Here is a 20022-nt window from a genome sequence, read left to right as displayed (position 1 = left end):
AGGGGAGATACTCAGAATCCTTCCCTCGTTCCCACCCCTCCACCCCCACCACAGTAGGGGTACTAAAAACAACCGTGCATTGGTTTAAAATGAGAGGAAGAAGCTTTAAAGGGGACCCAACATTTTTTTTTAAACAGAGACTGTTAATATCTGGACGTGCTGTGACGAAGAAGAGGTTATAGAATCAGGTGCAATCACTATTGTGTATTTAACATTTCAGTAATATTTGAGTAATCTTGTATATACAGTATGTTGTTTGATTAAACATTCTTGTTTATTTAAATAATTCATTGGGGTGGAGGGGCAGGTAATTTTGAGGAAGTAAAGAGGTTACAGAAGGACTTAGACAAATTAGGAGAATGGTCAAAGAAATGGAAGATGGAATACAGGTTTCCCCTGCCTTCCAAAGGTAGAGCATTCCTTCGGAAACGGTAAGCCGGAATGTCGTAAAGCGAAGAAGCAATTACCACTTATTTATATGGGAAAAATTTGTGAGCGTTCGCAGACCCAAAAATAACCTACCAAATCATGCCAAATAACACATAAAACCTGAAGTAACAGTAACATATAGTAAAAGCAGGAATGATATGATGAATACACAGCCTATATAAAGTAGAAATACTGTACTTTTCCACAATAATTGCCTGCACTTTTCTCCGTAGCGAAAATCTCACGCAAGCGCTCTCGGCAAAACACGGCGCAAGCGCTCTCCAGTAACCTTTAAGCAATGAAGCTGCCAAATCATACCAAATAACACGGAAAAATACACAGTCAATATAAAGTAGAAATAATGTTATGTACAGCGTAGTATCACTTATGGGAATCGGGAAGACAGCGCAGAGCACACTGATGATGGTGTGTTAGGCTGAGTTGTCGCAGGTTGGGGTGGTGCAGTGGCCCCCACCCTCTGGGCAGCAAACCGATACCGGTCCGCGAAGAATGCAGGGGTACAGCGGTAGCCAGGAGGCACACAGCGCATCTTTAAGAAAAAAAGCCGAAATAAACAAGCTAATTAATTAGGTGCCGCCCAGCACGTAAATGTTGGCCCAGATCAGAGGCGATGCAATCAGCAATCACCTCTGATCTGGGCCAACATTTACGCGCTGGGTGGCACCTAATTAATTAGCTTGTTTATTTCGGCTTTTTTTCTTAAAGATGTGCTGGGTGCCTCCCGGCTACCGCTGCATTCTCCGTGGATCGGTATCTGTCCACGGTCCAGGGTTTGGGGTGGTGGGACACTGGGGTGTCATCTGGTCGTCTGTTTCCATTAGGGCAGGCAGATCATCTTCTCCTATGTCTGCCTGCCTCGACGGCAAAGGTCGAGGTTCGTCGTCTGCTATGGCTGATGTGGAAGGCTTGCTTGACTGCTTAGCCTCACGCATTTTTCTATCATACAGTTCTTTGTAAGCACTCAAACCATCCTGCAAATATGCCCTAAACCAACGTACCCAGTTCCTGGACGACTTCACTTTCGTTACTGCATTCGGTTTTGATTGTTATCCTTTACTCTTGCAATTGCATCAGCTCTTCATCTATCAGTTCTTGGTCATGGGATGCCAAAACCTCTTCAACATTAACTTCCACAAGCCAAACTCACTTTGTCCTTACTTCGTTCACCACGATTGAAACGCTTAATTATGTCTAGTTTTACACTAAGTGTAACACCCTTACGAGCTCTTTTAGGCTTTTCCAATACCTTAGAACTCATCTTGCAAATGGCTGCTCACAGGCATGTGTTTAAGCAATGCCGGCGAGAATGCTGTTCCAAATCCAGGAGGGAGCGGCTGTTCGGGGCACACGCTGATTTTTTTTTGCGCGCTGCTTTTTTCGTAACAGTGAAAACACCTTCTGTTAGTGAAAACAGGGAACTAATGTAGATCTTTCATAAAGCGGGGGGCACCTGTATAGTGTTGGGAAGTGTATGGCCATGCACTTTGGCAGAAGAAATAAAAGGGTAGACTATTTTCTAACTGAAGAGAAAATACAAAAAAAACTGAAGCACAAAGGGACTTGGGAGTCCTTCTGTAGGATTCCCTTCAGGTTAATTTGCAGGTTGTTTCTGTGGTGAGGAAGGCAAATGCAATGTTAGCATTCGTTTCAAGAGGACTAGAATATAAAAGCACTATAAAGCACAAGTGAGGCCTCACTTGCAGTACTGTGTGCAGTTTTGGGCCCCTTATCTTAGAAAAGATGTGCTGAAACTGGAGAGCGTTCAAAGGAGGTTCACGAAAATGATTACAGGATTGAATGGCTTGTCATATGTAGAGCATTTGATAGCTCTGGGCCTGTGCTCACTAGAATTCAGAAGAATGAGGGGTGACCTAATTGAAACCTATCGAATGGTGAAAGGTCTTGATAGACTGGATGAGGAGAGGATGTTTCTTATGGTGGCATAGTCTAAGACCAGAGGACACAGCTCAGAATAGAGGGGCATCCTTTTAGAAGGGAGCCGAGAAGGAGTTTCTTTAGCCAGAGCGTGGTGAATCTGTGCAATTCTTTGCCACAGGCAGCTGTGGAAGCTGAATCGTTATATATACTAAAGAGAGAGGTTGATAGATTCTTGATGGTCTGGGCATGAACGGATATGGGGAGAAGATAGGAGATTGGGGCTGAGAGGAAATTTGGATCAGCCATGATGAAATGGTAGAGCAGACTTGATGGGACAAAGTCCTAATTTTGCTCCTATATCTTATGGTCTTGTATGTCAAAATATATGAATTACATACATCATCACAATATCACATGGTACATGCACACCTTGCTTAAGTTGGACTCCCATTTTGGACTGCCGTGTCTTCCTTTAAATTAGTTTAATGTTTTAGAAACCATAGAAACTACAGCACAGAAACAGGCCTTTTGGCCTTTCTTGGCTGTACGGAAACATTTTCTGCCTAGTCCCACTGACCTACACACGGACCATATCCCTCCATACACCTCCCATCCATGTATCTGTCCAATTTATTCTTAAATGTTAAAAAAGAACCCACATTTACCACCTCATCTGGCAGCTCATTCCATACTCCCACCACTCCCTGTGTGAAGAAGCCCCCCCTAATGTTCCCTTTAAACTTTTCCCCCCTCACCCTAAACCCATGTCCTCTGGTTTTTTTCTCCCCTTGCCTCAGTGGAAAAAGCCTGCTTGCATTCACTCTATCTATACCCATCATAACTTTATATACCTCTATCAAATCTCCCCTCATTCTTCTACGCTCCAGGGAATAAAGTCCTAACCTATTCAACCTTTCTCTGTAACTGAGTTTCTCAAGTCCTGGCAACATCCTTGTAAACCGTCTCTGCACTCTTTCAACCTTATTAATATCCTTCCTGCAATTTGGTGACCAAAACTGAACACAATACTCCAGATTTGGCCTCACCAATGCCTTATGCAACCTCATCATAACATTCCAGATCTTATACTCAGTACTTTGATTAATAAAGGCCAATGTACCAAAAGCTCTCTTTACAACCCTATCTACCTGTGACGCCACTTTTAGGGAATTTTGTATCTGTATTCCCAGATCCCTCTGTTCCACTGCACTCCTCAGTGCCTTACCATTAACCCTGTATGTTCTACCTTGGTTTGTCCTTCCAACGTGCAATACCTCACACTTGTCTGTATTAAACTCCATCTGCCATTTTTCCAGCTGGTTCAAGTCCCTCTGCAGGCTCTGAAAACCTTCCTCACTGTCTACTACACCTCCAATCTTTGTATCATCAGCAAACTTGCTGATCCAATTTACCACATTATCATCCAGATCATTGATATAGATGACAAATAACAATGGACCCAGCGCTGATCCCTGTGGCACACCACTAGTCACAGGCCTCCACTCAGAGAAGCAATTCTCTACCACCACTCTTTGACTTCTTCCATCGAGCCAATGTCTAATCCAATTTACCACCTCTCCATGTATACCTAGCGACTGAATTTTCCTAACTAACCTCCCATGCGGGACCTTGTCAAAGGCCTTACTGAAATCCATGTAGACAATATCCACTGCCTTCCCTTCATCCACTTTCCTGGTAACCTCCTCGAAAAACTCCAATAGATTGGTCAAACATGACCTACCACGCACAAAGCCATGTTGACTCTCCCTAATAAGTCCCTGTCTATCCAAATGCTTGTAGATTCTGTCTCTTAGTACTCCCTCCAATAACTTACCTACTACCGACGTTAAACTCACCGGCTTATAATTTCCCGAATTACTTTTCGATCCTTTTTTAAACAACGGAACAACATGAGCCACTCTCCAATCCTCCGGCACCTCACCTATAGACAGCGACATTTTAAATATTTCTGCCAGGGCCCCCACAATTTCAACACTAGTCTCCTTCAAGGTCCGAGGGAACACCCTGTCGGGTCCCGGGGATTTATCCACTTTAATTTTCCTCAAGACAGCAAGCACCTCCTCCTTTTCAATCTGTACAGTTTCCATGATCTCACTACTTGATTCCCTCAATTCCATAGACTTCATGCCAGTTTCCTTAGTAAATACAGACGCAAAAAACCTATTTAAGATCTCCCCCATTTCCTTTGGTTCCGCACATAGCCCACCACTCTGATCTTCAAGAGGACCAATTTTATCCCTTACAATCCTTTTGCTCTTAATATATCTGCAAAAGCTCATTGGATTATCCTTCACTTTGACTGCCAAGGCAACCTCATGTCTTCTTTTAGCCCTCCTGATTACTTTCTTAAGTATTTTCTTGCACTTCTTATACTCCTCAAGCACCTGATTTACTCCCTGTTTCCTATACATGTCATACAACTCCCTCTTCTTCTTTATCAGAGTTGCAATATCCTTTGAGAACCAAGGTTCCTTATTCCTATTCAATTTGCCTTTAATCCTGACAGGAACGTACAAACTCTGCACTCTCAAAATTTCCCCTACAAAACATAACAACTACAGTGCCTATAAAAAGTTTTTTTTACACTGATCGATAGGAAAAGACTCTTTCATGTCAAAGTAAAAAAAAAATCTCTACAAAATGATCTAAATTAATTACAAATATATAACACAAAATAATTGATTGCATAAGTATTCACCCCATTTAGTATGACACGCCAAATCATTACAGTGCTGCCAGTTGGTTTTAGAAGTCACATAATTAGTTAAATGGAGATCACCACTGTGCAGTCAAGGTGTTTAAATTCATTGTAGTAAAAATACACTTGTAGCTGGAAGGTCCAACTACAGGTGAGTCAGTATCCTGGCAGAAACTACACCATGAAGACAAAAGAACACTCCAAGCAACCCTGTGTAAAAGTTATTGAAAAATCACAACTCACGAGATGGATACAAGAACATTTTCAAGTCACTGAATATTCCTTCGAGTACAGTTAAGTCAATCATCAAGAAATGGAAAGAATATGACACAGCTGTAAATCTGCCTAAAGCAGGCGGTCCTCAAAAACTGAGTGACCATGCAAGAAGGGGACTAGTGAGGGAGGCTCTCAAGAGACCTATGACAATTCTTTAGGAGTTACAGCTTCAGTGGCTGAGATGGGAGAGACCACGCATACAACAACTGCTGCTTGGGTGCTTCACCAGTTGCAGTTTCATAGGAGAGTGGTAAAGAAAAAGCCGGTGTAGAAAAAAACTCATATGAAATCTCGGCTAGAGTTTCCCAGCAGGCATGTGGGAGACTCTGAAGTCAGCTGGAAGAAGGTTCAATAGTCTGATGAAACCAAAATTGAGCTTTTTGGGTATCAGACTAAATGCTATGTTTGACGTAAGCCTAACACCACACATCATCAAAAACTCACCATCCCTACCGTGAATTATGATGGTGGCTGCATCATGCTGTGGGGATGTTTCACTGCAGCAGGCCTAGAAGGCTTGTGAAAGTAGAAGGTAAAATGAATGCAGCAAAATACAGGGAAATCCTGGAGGAAAACCCGATGCAGTCTGCAAGAGAGCTGTGACCTGGGAGAAGAATTGTTTTCCAGCAGGACAATGACCTCAATCATAAAGCCAAAGCTACACAGGGATGGTTTTAAAACAATAAAGTTAATGTCCTGGAGTTGCCAAGTCACAGTCCAGACCTCAATCCAACTGAGAATTTGTGGCTGGATTTGAAAAGGGCTGCTCACTCCCAATCCCCATGCAATCTGACAGAGCTTGAGCAGTTTTGTAAAGAAGAGTGGGGAAAAATTGCAGTGTCCAGATGTGCAAAGCTGACAAGAGACCTATCCACACAGACTCAAGGCTATAATTGCTGCCATAGGTGCATCTAACAAATACTAACTTGAAGGAAATGATTAATTATGCAACCAAATATTTTGTGTTTAATAATTGTAATAAATTTAGACCAATTTGTAGAAATTTGTTTTCACTTTAACATGAAAGTCTTTTCTGTTGATCAGTGTCAAAAAAGCCTAATTAAATCTACTGTGATTCAATGTTGTAAAACAATAAAACATGAAAACTTCTGAGGGGGGAATACTTTTTATAGGTTTAAGAGGGGTTTAGACACTCACTTATATAGGCAAGGCATAAAAGGATACAGTCCTGTTGTGAAGAAGTGGGATAAGTATAGATGGACATAAAGTTTGGAATGGAAATCGTGATACAAAGGATCCATTTATGTGCTGAATCTATGAAAGTTATTGAATTACAGATGAACAGCTGACAAGTTGACACAAGTGCAGAAATCTAGAACTTGGCACAATACAGAGAAGTGCAATCCACTACAAAATTTGGGACCTATATTTGTTCAAAAACACCTCTCTGCCTACCCTATTAAGAGGGCTTGTTTCTATGCACATTTATTATAATTATCCAGAGCTGTGAACCACCTGTTCTCTCTGCTTGCCTAAATCTTGACAAAATCCTGAATAAAGCCAGCTCCAACATGACCAGTAAGCCCCAACATAGCAAAGGACTTTCCAGTCAAAAATCCTACAAATCTGCTTTGACAGTGAATAATCCACTTTCCTAAAATGAACGGCAGTCAAAATTGTCAAATTATCAAAGAGCACCCAGAAATTTCCAGAAGATTCAAAATTAAAATTAATTCAAAGTTTTAAAGGGCAATTTTAAGTTAGAAAACTTAAGAACAGATGAGATAATTAAGTCATTTAACCAAACTAATCATCTCAATTGAATTAAACAAATGTAAATTACAAAGTCAGTCTTCTCTCTCTCTGTCTCTCTTTCTCTCACACACACTCCCTCTCACACTCTCTGATATGATTGGAGCCACTGAACCTGCTAAGCTGGTAGAGCTTCTACAGCCAGATTTCCCAGTATGATTGTAGAAAAAAAAGCAGGAAGTTTTTGTTGCATTGCTAGAATCCTCAGAGTCCAATGTCACACAGTTAAACTGGCAAAGGGGATGGAACATAATGTAGCTAAATGCACTGTCTTTGTGTAAGAGTACAGTCAACACAGGGGAGCTAGGTTTCATTTCATTTAGGCACATTCACTCTAACTTAGCCTTCTGTCCATGATGAACTAAATCTTTCTTTTAACGTTTAGGTAAACTTTACTTATTTAGATGCATTTGTTCTCAGAGAACCCTCATATAAAATCCAAACATGAGAAAATCTGCAGATGCTGGAAATCCAAGCAACATGCACAAAATGCTTAAGGAACTCAGCAGGTCAGGCATCATCTATGGAAATGAACTACCATAAACTAATCACCGGAATTGCCCTCTTCATCATTTCCCCATTCCCATTTCTCTCTCACCTTAACTCCTTACCTGCCCATCAATTCCCTCTGGTGTTCCTCCCTCTTCCCTTTCTTCTATGGTCTTCTGCCCTCTCCTGTCAGATTCCCCCTCCTCCAGTCCTTTATCTCATTCACCAATCAACTTCCCAGCTCTTTACTTCACCCCTCCCTTCTCCCAGTTTCACCTACCACCTTGTACTTCTTCCTTCCCACCAGCCCCCCCATCTTCTTCCAGGTGATTCCAGGGATGAAGGGGTTAACCTATGAGGAGAGATCGAGTCGCCTGGGACTATACTCTCTGGAGTTCAGAAGAATGAGAGGGGATCTTATAGAAACATACAAAATTTTGAAAGGGATAGATAAGATAGTAGGAACGTTGCTTCCATTGGTAGATGAGACTAGAACTAGGGGACATTGCCTCAAGATTCAGGGGAGAAGATTTTGGACGGAGATGAGGAGAAACTGTTTTTCCCAGAGAGTGGTGAATCTATGGAATTCTCTGCCCAAGGAAGCAGTTGAGGCTTCTTCATAATTATATTTAAGGAACAGTTAAGATAGGTTTTCACAGAGTAAGGGAATTAAGGATTATGGGGAAAAGGCAGGCAGATGGAGCTGAGTTTACGGACAGATTAGCTATGATCTTATTGAATGGCGGTGCAGGCTCGATGGGCCAGATAGCCTACACCTGCTCCTATTTCTTAAGTTCTTACTCTGACCTTTCATCTTTCTTTCCAATCCTGATGAAGGGTGTTGGCCCAAAACATCGACTGTTTACTCTTTTCCATAGATGTTGCCTGTCCTGCTGAGTTCCATATAAAATTCAACTCATCTTACCTATTTTAAATAGTCTTCTATCTAAATGTAAAAACGGAAAAGTGTAGCAAACAAATACTCTTTTCTAAAAATGAATGCAAAATAAAAAAGTGTATTAAAAAATAATTTATTATCTTTATTTGGCACTCAATGTTTACTAGCATTTCTCAGTCATCCATCATGTATTTCACTAATAAGGAACCTGTTATACTTTTTCAGAGTTTTGTTTCAGATCATATTTGTTTTCCTTTCAACACATTTCTCAGACCATTGTTATTCTTAAATAAATTGAAAGAAAGAGATAATTGAAACCTTTGACCATCATGTAAGCTAATGGCTTTAAACTTCTCCATAATTAATTAAACATATTAAACATTAACCTCAAAGAGAATAAATAAATAATGCAAATACTCTGCAAGATTTATGAACAAAGGTGATAGTCAAGGTAAGTTCAACACCTGTTTTGCTAATTACAGATTTGCTGTTTATCCCATAAAGTTCAGAAGGTTGTAAGCTAGGTATACAAGGGCTGGTATATTCAGGTTCTATATTTTTTTTAAATCAAACCAGGAGGTGGTTTCATTTCTTCACTCGTGCCTTCAGTGTTCCCTGAAAGATTCAAACTGTTAAACATAATTTAGGGGCAATTAATCTGATTGTGTCCTTCCATCATGCTTACACTGTTCAATTTATTTTCAAAGATCTCTGGGAAATTCTTGTTTTAAGTAGTGCTACAGTTACGTCTTCAGTACCCTTTTGAAAACCAGTTCACTAAAGAGTCCCAAGTAAAAATAGAAGATAGTAGAAATGCACAGCCAATTAAGCAGCACCTGCTAAGAGAGAAAAATACATAACATTTTAGGTTGATTACCTAAATTTTCTGATTTTGATATAGACCAGTGAGCCTTATGTCAGTGGTGGGCAAACTATTGGAGAGGATTCTTAGAGACAAGATTCATGAACATTTGGAGAAGTATAATCTGATTAGGCATAGTCAACATGGCTTTGTGAGTGGAAGGTCAGTGATCTGTGATGTTCTGCAAGGATCTGTTTTGAGACCCCTGCTCTTTGTGATGACTTAGATGTGGAACTGGAAGGATGAGATAATAGGTTTGCAGATGACATGAAGGTGGGTGGTGTTGTTGATAGTGTGGTTGTTATGTTACAATGGGGCAGTAACAGAACTGGGCAGAGAAATGGCAGATGGAGTTCAATCCAGAAAAGTGTGAAGTGATGCACTTTGGAAGATCAAACTTGAAGCCAGAATATATGGTTAATAGCAGGATTCTTAGCTGTGTGGAGGAATAGAAGGATTGTGGGGTCCATGTCTATAGATCATTCAAAGTAGCAGCACATTGATAGAGTGGTTAAGCCAAGTATATAGTGCGTTGGGCTTAATTTGGAGATTGAAATCAAGGGCCACAAGGTAATGCTGCAGCACCATAAAATGCTGGTTAGACCACACTTGGAATATTGTGTTCAGTTCTGGTCACTTCATTATAAGAAGAATGTGAAAGTTTTAGAGAGGACACAAAGGAGATTTACTGGATGCTGAATGGGTCAATGAGCATGTCTTATCAGGATAGGATAAGCTAGGGTTTTTCTCTCTGCAGTGAGGTACAAGATGATAAAAGGCATAGATTGGGTGGATAGCCAGAGACTTTATCCCAAGGTGGAAATGGCTAATATGAGGTGCCATAATTTTAAGGTGATTGGAGGAAAGTATAAGGGGGATGTCATAGTTAAGTACCTTTTATTTTAAACACAGAGAATGATTGGTGCTTGGAACACCCTATCATGGGTGATATAGAGGCAACTACATCTAAGAAGCTCTTAGATAGGCACATGGATGATAGAAAAATGGAGGGCTATGTAGGAGGGAAAGGTTAGGTTGATCTTAGAGTAGGTTAAAGGGTCGGTACAATATTGTAGGCCTAAGGGCCTGTACTGTAGTGTTCTATATTTTATGTTCTATTACAGATTTCCAGCATCTACAGTTCTTGTACTTTTTGATCACAAAGTATCCATCCACTTGACTTAATATGATCTCCATAGGCACCTTTGCCTGAACAAATTCATGAGTGACTTTCTCACTTTCCTCATGTGTTCTTTCTTTTATTATTAGAATTTCTGTTAAACCATTTCCATTTCATCAGGCCTGAGCCATCAATTGTTTATTCTCATCCACAGATGCTGCCTGATTTGCTGAGTTCCTCAGCTGTGTGTGTCTGTGTCTGCATGCGTGTGTTATCAATGTCTAGACATTTCTGCCTAAGGAAGTGAAGATAACCGTAGCCATGAGCTTTTTCACATCATTTCAGGAGTTCAGTTGCTTTTTAGTATACTGTAGCATATGACTGGTAAGGTTTCCTGCTCAAGGAAAGAGGAACTCATTTTCTCCTTAAGGTTCTTGAAGGTTCAATAAGTGATGAATTACACCGAGGTAATGGAGCTAATGTGAACTCTGTTTATCATTATAAAACATATCAGTCCCCAAAATATCAAAATATCCTGACAGCCACCTAGGAAGGTAGCATGATCCTTTCTTTCTTTGGTAATGTGCATGGCAGCCATGGTTCTTGGGAGTTGAGGGCCATCACTTGCATACAAGACCTTTAATTTCTGTGGAATTCCTAGTAGCGCTGAACAGCAGAATTACAACCCCAGCCAAGGAACAGAATGAAGACTCCCACAGGAACTCAAGCACATTGCTTGTGTTTGTCTTAGGGTGCTCTACAGTTTCTTCCACAGAGTGGGTGTCACAGTTTGTGGAGAATACAGCAACAGCCACAATCTTGCAAAACTGAAATCACAGCCCACCACTGCAGTAGAGAGAGGAAAGCATTAATGAGTATGTTGCAATGTACCTGCCATAAGTGAATAGCTTGATATTTGTGAATGGTTTTAGGTAACTGTGCAAATTTGTGTGGGACATATTAAATTGAAAGGTTGACTGGTAAAGACTGGTAAAGCTCATTGACTATATGGGTGCTTTGAATAGAGCAGTGTATGAATGTAGTTTTGCAGATTCTAGTGAATGGGATTTTAGTATATGTTAATGCCAAATAGACTTCCTGTGGCACTGAAACCATGCTATCTACAAGTATCACTATGTTCATTTAACTCCTGGGACACTGCCTCCCATACTATCTTTATTTCTGATATAAAAGGTTTTCTGGGTCAAAAATGTTATGCTCTTGTCCATACATCCACATCTTTCATGAGCATGCTGATTGAAGATGAGAAGAATTGGGATGCTTGCACCCACATCTAAGCTCCTTCTAATCAGTTTGCCTGAAGCTCTATAAAAACCTACAGTAGTGATTAATCACCTCTAATTTGGAGAGTGATGTCATAACATTTATTACTGCAGATTAATTTTGAATGATTCACTTGTACTCCTGAAATTACTTGCAATTACTGTGATTCCAAGTTGGGGGAAAAAATCATTTGGCATTGCTTAAGTACACAAACCACTTCACAAGCTAACCATAAAAAAATCTTAGATGAACCACCTGATGAATATTTCTGAAATAAAGGGGGGAGGGAATGTCGACTCAGACCATGAGAGACCTGCGTCGGGCATTTTCATGCCTTACAAGGCGCAGATTGGAAGTCTGTGTGGGGCGCCATTCCTCGCACAGACTAGAGCAATGTGTGATTAAGTGCCTTGCTCAAGGACACAAACATGCTGCCACAGCTGAGGCTTGAACCAGCGACCTTGAGATCACTAGACGAACACCTTAACCACTTGGCCACGTGCCCAACACAACTGAGACAAAGCTGAAGCAGATATGTACTTAATGCAAGTTGTGAAAAGTTGTGGACTCACAGGCAACTCATATAACTATTCTGTAATTATTTTGTCTTAAATATTTTAATTTTCGTTAATAGTCTGGAAATTCATCTATATAAGCATTATTATGCCACACAGCTGCCTCCATGCACAAATGCACCTTACAATAACTTACAAGGACCACAACAACTTTCTGCTACCAACTACAAGCGTGTTGAACAAACTTTTATTTACAAAATATTCCACTATCTTTTGCATAAATTATGTAATAGAACTTTTCTCCATTATATTAGTTCTACCCTCGGCAGATTTATTTTTCCAAAACTGATTTTGTCACTTGTTCCAATTCTGGAATTGCTAGTCCTTTTTGTCACTCATTCAATTCAAGGACTATCTCCTCTACCTGCAAGAAGTGTGCACAGAAGATCCTATAGTCTTAAATTAATCTCACAATATTCTGCGGATTCATCATTTAATACTATACCTGTGCTGCAATTATAGCAAAGTAAGTATTACCTTTTCATATGCCTGGTTATATAGTAATTACAAGACCATTGTCTTTAGCTTGGACTGCTTTTGGGATACGAATCTAAACTGCATTACAGTACTATTTTTTTTAAATATACACTTATTTTTATTCCTGATTCTACACTGCACAACCATACACTTGAACTCCATTTCCTCCAGTCTAATATGCTCTATATTGTTTTTATACGGTATAGTGTAAAACAATGGAAAGACCTATAGAAATATTGAAAGATAATACAAATGCATCACACAATAAAGAGCAGGTACAACTACCAATTGCCTTATGAAAGCTCACAGGTTGCTTTATGATGCATGATGATAAAAGGCACAAGTTATAAACTGATGTTAGCAGCAAAATTAAACTGTACAGTGTATTTTAGAATGCTATGTTTCGTAAATTAGTTAGTCACGTTCATTGCAAGAACAATGGTGAAAAGTTCACTTACTTAGAAATACTTAGGATCACATCCCAGAAGTGATGATAAATTGAATATTGACAAAAATTGAACTTTTGCCACTTACATTTCACAAATGCGGTAAGTTATAACAAATGAAACAAGGAATAAATTGGATGCCTCCAAATCAGATATTACCTTTCTGATAAATCTTTGGGTTCAACATTTTTTTGAAAATCTTCCTTCATGCCTACAGAAGAGATTTTAGTGGGAACCAATGGTTGTGTGATAGTAGGTTGCTTGACAAGGGGCATTTCTGTTAAAAGAAAATAGGTATTAGGAATAGGAAGGCAGTAAAGGGGCCTAACGTGTCCAGGCTGAGAGATGGGCTGAGAAACTGAACATCAAATCCCATTAATATAAACTGAGAGGGGTACTCATCTTCACAGAGAGCTCACCAATCTGAACAAGATTAATGCTAGTCTTCCACCTCTGCAGGTGGAATGAAGACAAGACGAATGGTTGTTGGCAGATGGAGTGGCATGCATAAGGGGGATTCAATAGGGTAAAAGTGGGAAAGGTGGGAACAACAAAGTGAAGTGTCTGAATCATAGTAAGTTCAGGAGAACTACAGGGTATACAGTAAGACACAGATATATTAGGGTAAATATTCCTGAGGTCAATGATCATTTCACACAACAAAAAGCTAGATGTTTACTGAAGGCCAAAGGAATTATCACCCTTCACTTGACTCCACTAAAATCACTGAATTTTTAGAAACTTACCCATTTTAGGAGCAATGGTGTCCTAAATTATACATTATTCTGATTTTAATAATGAATACCAATGAGCTAATTATGGACAGGACATGTTCTGCCCATTGCTATGTCACAATTGCACTGTGATCCTACAATCAACATAGGACACTAATTTGCATATGTATAGTGGGCTACTAAACTAACTGCCCAAGTCATTTTTCTGATTGTATTAAAGAAAACAGCAACGTGATTGTAAATTGCACAACTTCTATCCTATTCTTATCTCTATTAAAATTGACCCGATACTGATCTAATACATTTTTTGTAACATAAAATAGTAGAAGGTGAGTTTAGCTAAAGGGTGAAAGACCAGATGTTGCAATAGTGAGATGATGAAGAAATGATTTTCAAATAGAGAAAGATGGAGAGAGTATTCAAGAAAATTGGAAGAGCAAAGTTCAGCTGGAGACACGTTCAGCCAAAATAATCTGCAGGATAGACTTCAGACAATTGCATTTAACTCTAATAGAGCAAATACGTATAATAAGTAAATGAAAGAGATATACACGCACGCACGAACTGGTTCTACCAAAAGAACTAAAGGAGAATAAGAAACTGGAGGAGATTGAGGGGAGATTTCATGCTTTGATTGGTAAAGTTATGCCTATCAAACATGGGATGAAATAGGACCAGGTTGTGGGCATATGATTGGAGAAATTTGCAAAGTTAGAGATCAGCAAGATCATGAAGAAATTTGAACACCGGTCCCCTGTACTGTATTGTGCTAACCATTACACTATCGTGCCACCCTATCCTTCTGATGTTGCTGCAGCAAGTTTTTCATTGCACCTGTACATACATATATCTGTGCATAAACTACGATGGGAAGGCAAAACCTGTTGCAGAATGAGTTGAATGAGTGTGAATGAGTATGATTAGTCAAAAAATGCATATTGGAAGCAGAGGGAAATGACTATCACTGTGTCCACAGATGTTGTCTGGCCCACTGATTTCCTCCAGCAGTTTGTTTTTTTTTTTGGTAGTAAAATACGTATAATAGTTTCAATGAGGTAACTAAATCAGAAGGAGAGAAGGTGGGTCTTTCTGTGTAAGATGGTAAACCTTAAAATCTCTTCAGCCAAATATGTCACTATTCCCTGCAAAAACAAGAACTAGCAGTACACCTGCAAAGCATTTAAATTTGTAGTACAGAATGATGCTGCTTAACCAGGGAGTCTGAACTAATGTTCCATTGGTGAGATCCAAGTGTCTGCTTATCTCCTGGTGGCTCAGACCTGAACAGTTTATGGTTCCCTGCATTTCAGAGAAGCCAACAATCTCAGAAAATGTTTGTGCCCATCAGTAGCTTCTGTAGACTAAAGAAAAAGTAGATGGAATCTTCTCCTTCAGTGTAGAGTGTGAGATGATCTTTCAAAAATGGCCATGAGTATCAAAATATGAAATGTGGCAGAGCAGCTGCAGCAGCTGAAAAATATCCCAAGACTCAAAAGCAAAGAATGACTTTAATTCTGCAAAGCATTAAAGCCAAATACGTTTAGCGGTGTTTGAGTTTGTAGCTGGTCACGGGTCTCAATGAATATTAGAAATGCAGCTTTCATACTGGCCCTTTTGATAGCGTGGTTACAATGAAACTGGGGTTAATAAAATCTCCTCGTTCTGTGAGTAAATAAAAGGAAACGCTTTCCAAACCATTAGGACTGAGATAGTACAGCTAAGCATCATGCTGTACTACAGTTGACATAATCTACTGCGATGTGTTAGGACAAACAGAGGTCCTGTCAAAAAGTCAGGAGTTAAACTTCCTCACTGAACCCTGGACATCCGACTAGATCAAGGGTTCATAACCTTTTTTATGCCATGAACCCCTACTATTAGGGAACCCCTGAACTAGATTAAGCCAATTTCAATTGCACACATTTTTCATTAGCATCATGCCTTCTCCTCTTGGTAAGAAATTCCTCTGTAGCATGAGGAAATGTATCATGATTCATGTGGTCATTTCCCATACTATCTTTTTAAATTTATTCTTCAATGTGAGTACCACAGGTAAAACTGACATAGCTTTTGGTCACATTTACAGATGCAGGTCAACAGATAGGCATATCACATACAAAAAGGAGAATAGATCTGTTAACTTAGGCAGAACATAACCACAAATATTCTTGGACAGGTAATCAAACAGTAATAATAAAAGAAAGAGCAATTACAGTCACACACTATGATTGAGATCAGTTACTTCAAATGCACTGAGCTGCTGCCAACATTACTACCATTAGGAAGGTGGAACAGGAGCCTGAAGACCCACACTTAACATTTTATAAGCAGCTTCATCCCCTCTACCATCAGATATCTGAATGGATCTTGAACTCATAAACACCACTGCACTATGTCTTTCTTTTTGTGTGTTTTTTTTAAACTTTCATAATTTTTATGTCTTGCACTGTATAGCTGCCACAAAACAGTAAGTTTCATGACCTATGTCAGTTATATTGAACCTGATTCTGAATGTTTATAAAGGATGAAAATAAATTGAATTTGTTCCAAAAGAATTGGCAAGTCAACCCATGCAGGTATTCTACCCTCTCAGCAACACCCTTTACAGATACTCTTCCACCCACCATCCCAGTCTTTAAGTCAAGATCTTTGTCCAAGGGCCACCATAATATATGCTATTTAGTATAACAATCACACAAACTTTAGCAATAAAATGAAATATTAACTATGCGCAAAGGATGTGATACGTATATCAAGTCACATTTGAGAAAAATAAATTGAGGTACTTTGAGATTAATTTTAAGCAAAACCATTAAAAGCTGATTTGGGGATATGGGAGCTTTTGAACATGCATGAAAAGATATACTACCTGTTATTTAGCAATTAAAAGCAAGTTAAATGAGTCATTCTCTTAGGTTTCCTTTCAAGACAATAGAATTGTCACGAGTAGTTTCCTTCCCCATACCTGTTGTCTTTCTACTTTTCTCACTTTCCTTCAGTTTTTCAGTTTGTTCATTTTCTTTGCTTAACTCACTGTTTTGAATGTTACATGGGTTTTCATCACTTTCTCGTTCATTTTCTTCTTTAATTGTCGGAATCACTGATTTCCTTTCATTGACATCAACTGATTGAATCCTAGAGTAAAGTTAGGAACAGAGATACTGTAGGTATATACATGTTTAAAGATAACAAAGAATCCACAGGTACCAATAACTATATGTTACTTATATTTCACAGTAATGAAATGAAAGCAACTTTGAATTGCCTCAGTGGTTTCATCAGCTCAAATGGGGATCCAATGGACTATATAACATAAAAGAGAGAGTGTCGCTCCCGGATTGGAGCCTGATTGAGAGATTGGCTTCCTGCCTTTCTCTGGGTTTTCTGGTTAACCTTGTGAATGATAGAATTTCTCCCTCAGAAGGAATAGGGAGAAGGTGCATTGGTGAGCTAATAAGTTATTCTGATCGAAAGCCAACATGAACACATTGGGCTATAGGTGACAGATATTATTAACCTTCTGCACGATCATCTTTTTTTAACACTCCATAAACAAAACAATTGGCTCATTTTCTCTACTGTAGAATACTCTAAATCTCCTGAAACTGGCAGATAGCAACCCAGTCTAATATTTCATTTAAACAACACTATCTTCTTTAACAGAAGTATTCTTCAGTATTGAACTCAAGTTATCAGTGTAGAACATGTCCTCACATCTTAAGTATAGTAATTAACTAAGAAAAATGTTTAAATATAATTCTGTTGATAATATTTAATTAAATTACAATAATCATGTCATTTCATTGTTGGTTATATTGAACCAAATGCTTTCATGACATTCTTTAATAAAATTGATAAAGCACTCAATATTTTCTTCTCAAGAATTACTTTTGCAATGTGTGCAAGGATCCTCACCTGGGAAACAGAACAGAACTAGCTGTAGCAGGCCGAACTGAACATGCATCTTTGATTGATTTTATTGAGTCCGCAGTTCCAGGTCGCTGTTATAAGAGAAATAATTGTATTGATTCTTAAAAGTACTGTTACCTCAGTTCAGCTATCAGTGTTGTTTATTCACCTTTTCTTTAGTTGTATTTTTTTTAAACTTTTGGCAAAACAGTCACATTATCCAGTACTTTAAATGAAGGAAATTCACATTAATAGAAGTAGACACTATTGTTTTAAAGCTCATAAATTAAATGTTCAAAAATGGAACAATGAAACATATTCCACTGCCAAAACAAAATATGCATTCCTTACCAAACTTCCAGGAAGAGAGGATTTCAATTACATGAAGTTGTTCATTCTCAGTTCCATGGCAATTTCCAATCAACTCTGATTTTGATGAAAGAAGCAACCTCTAAATAATTACAATTTTGTTTCATGGAAAAAAAATTGAAGTAACTTCAAACTTGTTTACCAGGAGTCTTATCAATCATGGGAAAAAAGTCAGGCACAGACTGCTTAGAATTTTCAGACATTATTATGCTTCTTTATGATCTGAAGTGTGGCACATGGCTAAGTGGTTAAGGCATTGGACTAGCGATCTGAAGGTCGTGGGTTCAAGCCCCAGCCGAGGCAGCGTGTTGTGTCCTTGAGCAAGGCACTTAACCACACACTACTCCAGTCCACCCTGTTAAAATGGGTACCGGCAAAATGCTGGGGGTTAACCTCGCGATAGACTGGCGTCCTATCCGGGGGGGGAGTCTTGTACTCTCAGTCGCTTCACGCCACAGAAACCGGCATAAGCACCGGCCTGATGAGCCCATAAGGCTCGGGACAGACTTTAACTTTTTATGATCTGACTCAGTGCAAGGAAGAAATTTGCACAGCTGCAATTCTAACCAGAAATTGTGTTTTATGCTGACAGTGCAAGTCTGATCACATGGATGGGAAGAGATAGAAAGAGCATCAGGAACCCTCTTGATAATTAAAGAAATCTGATTTTCATTACTTAAACACAAAATGACCTGCAGATGCTGGGATCAAAGCAACACTCACAACACGCTAGAGGAACTCAGCAGATCGGGCAGCATCCGTGGAAAAGATCAGCCGAGGTTTCGGGCTGGAACCCTTTGTCAGGACTGTAGAGGGATAAGGCCTCTGCCCCTTCCCTCTACAGTCCTGACGAAGGGTTCCGGCCCGAAACGTTGACCAATCCTTTCCACGGATGCTGCCCGACCTGCTGAGTTCCTCCAGCGTGTTGAGTGTTGCTTTTCATTACTGCCTCATGAACTTGATTTCTTCACATTTCCTTCCATTTAAAGGTAGTCAGCAATTCTCAAAAGAATTGGCTGCAAATAACTGAGAAAACAAAAGATGTGGCAAGAGTTGCAGATACCACAATGAAATGGAGTTCCATTCAATGAAATAAACTCACAAATCAAATGGAGTAAATGAGGACCAAGGATGTTAGAGAATGGAAAATATTGTGTACGTGCCCATCTTTTTGGTAAGGTTTATTATGTAGTATGTGATGCCACGAACTGGGAATATTGCATCCATGATGATAGTCAGCACTCAAAAACCAAATGTTGTAGTGCTAAAGATTCAAGGGATTTGGGGGCAATGGCGAGACCACACCATTGTAGTTTAGTTGCCACATTTGAGAAAGATTGTGCTTGCCTTAGAGGAATTTGCAGAGAAGGTTCACCAGAATCAGAATTAAAATCAGGTTTAATATCACAGGCATGAAATATGTTGTTTTGCAGCAGCAGGACATTACAATAATCAAAATATATTTAAAAAACAATAAGCAGTGTATACATGTGTGTAAAAAAAATAAATTTAAAAAGCAGTGGAAAAAAAAAGAGCAAAAAAAGTGAGGTAGTGTTCATAGGTTCATTGTCCATTCACAAATCTGATGGCAGAGGAGAAGCTGTTCCTGAAATGTTGAGTGTATGTCTTCAGGCTCCTGTACTTCCTCCTTGACTGTAGCAGTAAGAAGAGGGCATGGCCGAGATGATAGGGGTCCTTAGTGATGGATACGCCTTTCTGAGATATCGCCTTTTGAAGGTGTCATTGATGATGGGGAGGCTAGT

At 39.3% G+C, this 20022-nt stretch overlaps 1 protein-coding gene across 5 annotated transcripts in view; it reads right to left on the bottom strand.

Annotated features, from left to right (window-relative positions):
- The window catches only part of LOC140200267 (coiled-coil domain-containing protein 81-like), a 97649-nt gene that overhangs the window by 49852 nt on the left and 27775 nt on the right, over positions 1 to 20022 (bottom strand). For 4 of the 5 annotated variants that reach the window (XM_072263350.1, XM_072263349.1, XM_072263352.1 and 1 more), the window contains 3 exons: positions 17897 to 17982; positions 16947 to 17116; positions 13407 to 13524 (listed from right to left, as the gene is read on the bottom strand). In XM_072263350.1, coding sequence (XP_072119451.1) covers positions 13407 to 13524; positions 16947 to 17116; positions 17897 to 17982 — 374 coding nt within the window. The remainder of the gene's footprint in view (positions 1 to 13406; positions 13525 to 16946; positions 17117 to 17896; positions 17983 to 20022) is intronic. The other variant, XM_072263351.1, reaches the window with a different exon arrangement.

The sequence above is a fragment of the Mobula birostris genome, chromosome 7, assembly GCF_030028105.1.
Source record: "Mobula birostris isolate sMobBir1 chromosome 7, sMobBir1.hap1, whole genome shotgun sequence".
Taxonomy (NCBI): domain Eukaryota; kingdom Metazoa; phylum Chordata; class Chondrichthyes; order Myliobatiformes; family Myliobatidae; genus Mobula; species Mobula birostris.
This window is presented reverse-complemented; position numbering and strand designations above follow the sequence as displayed.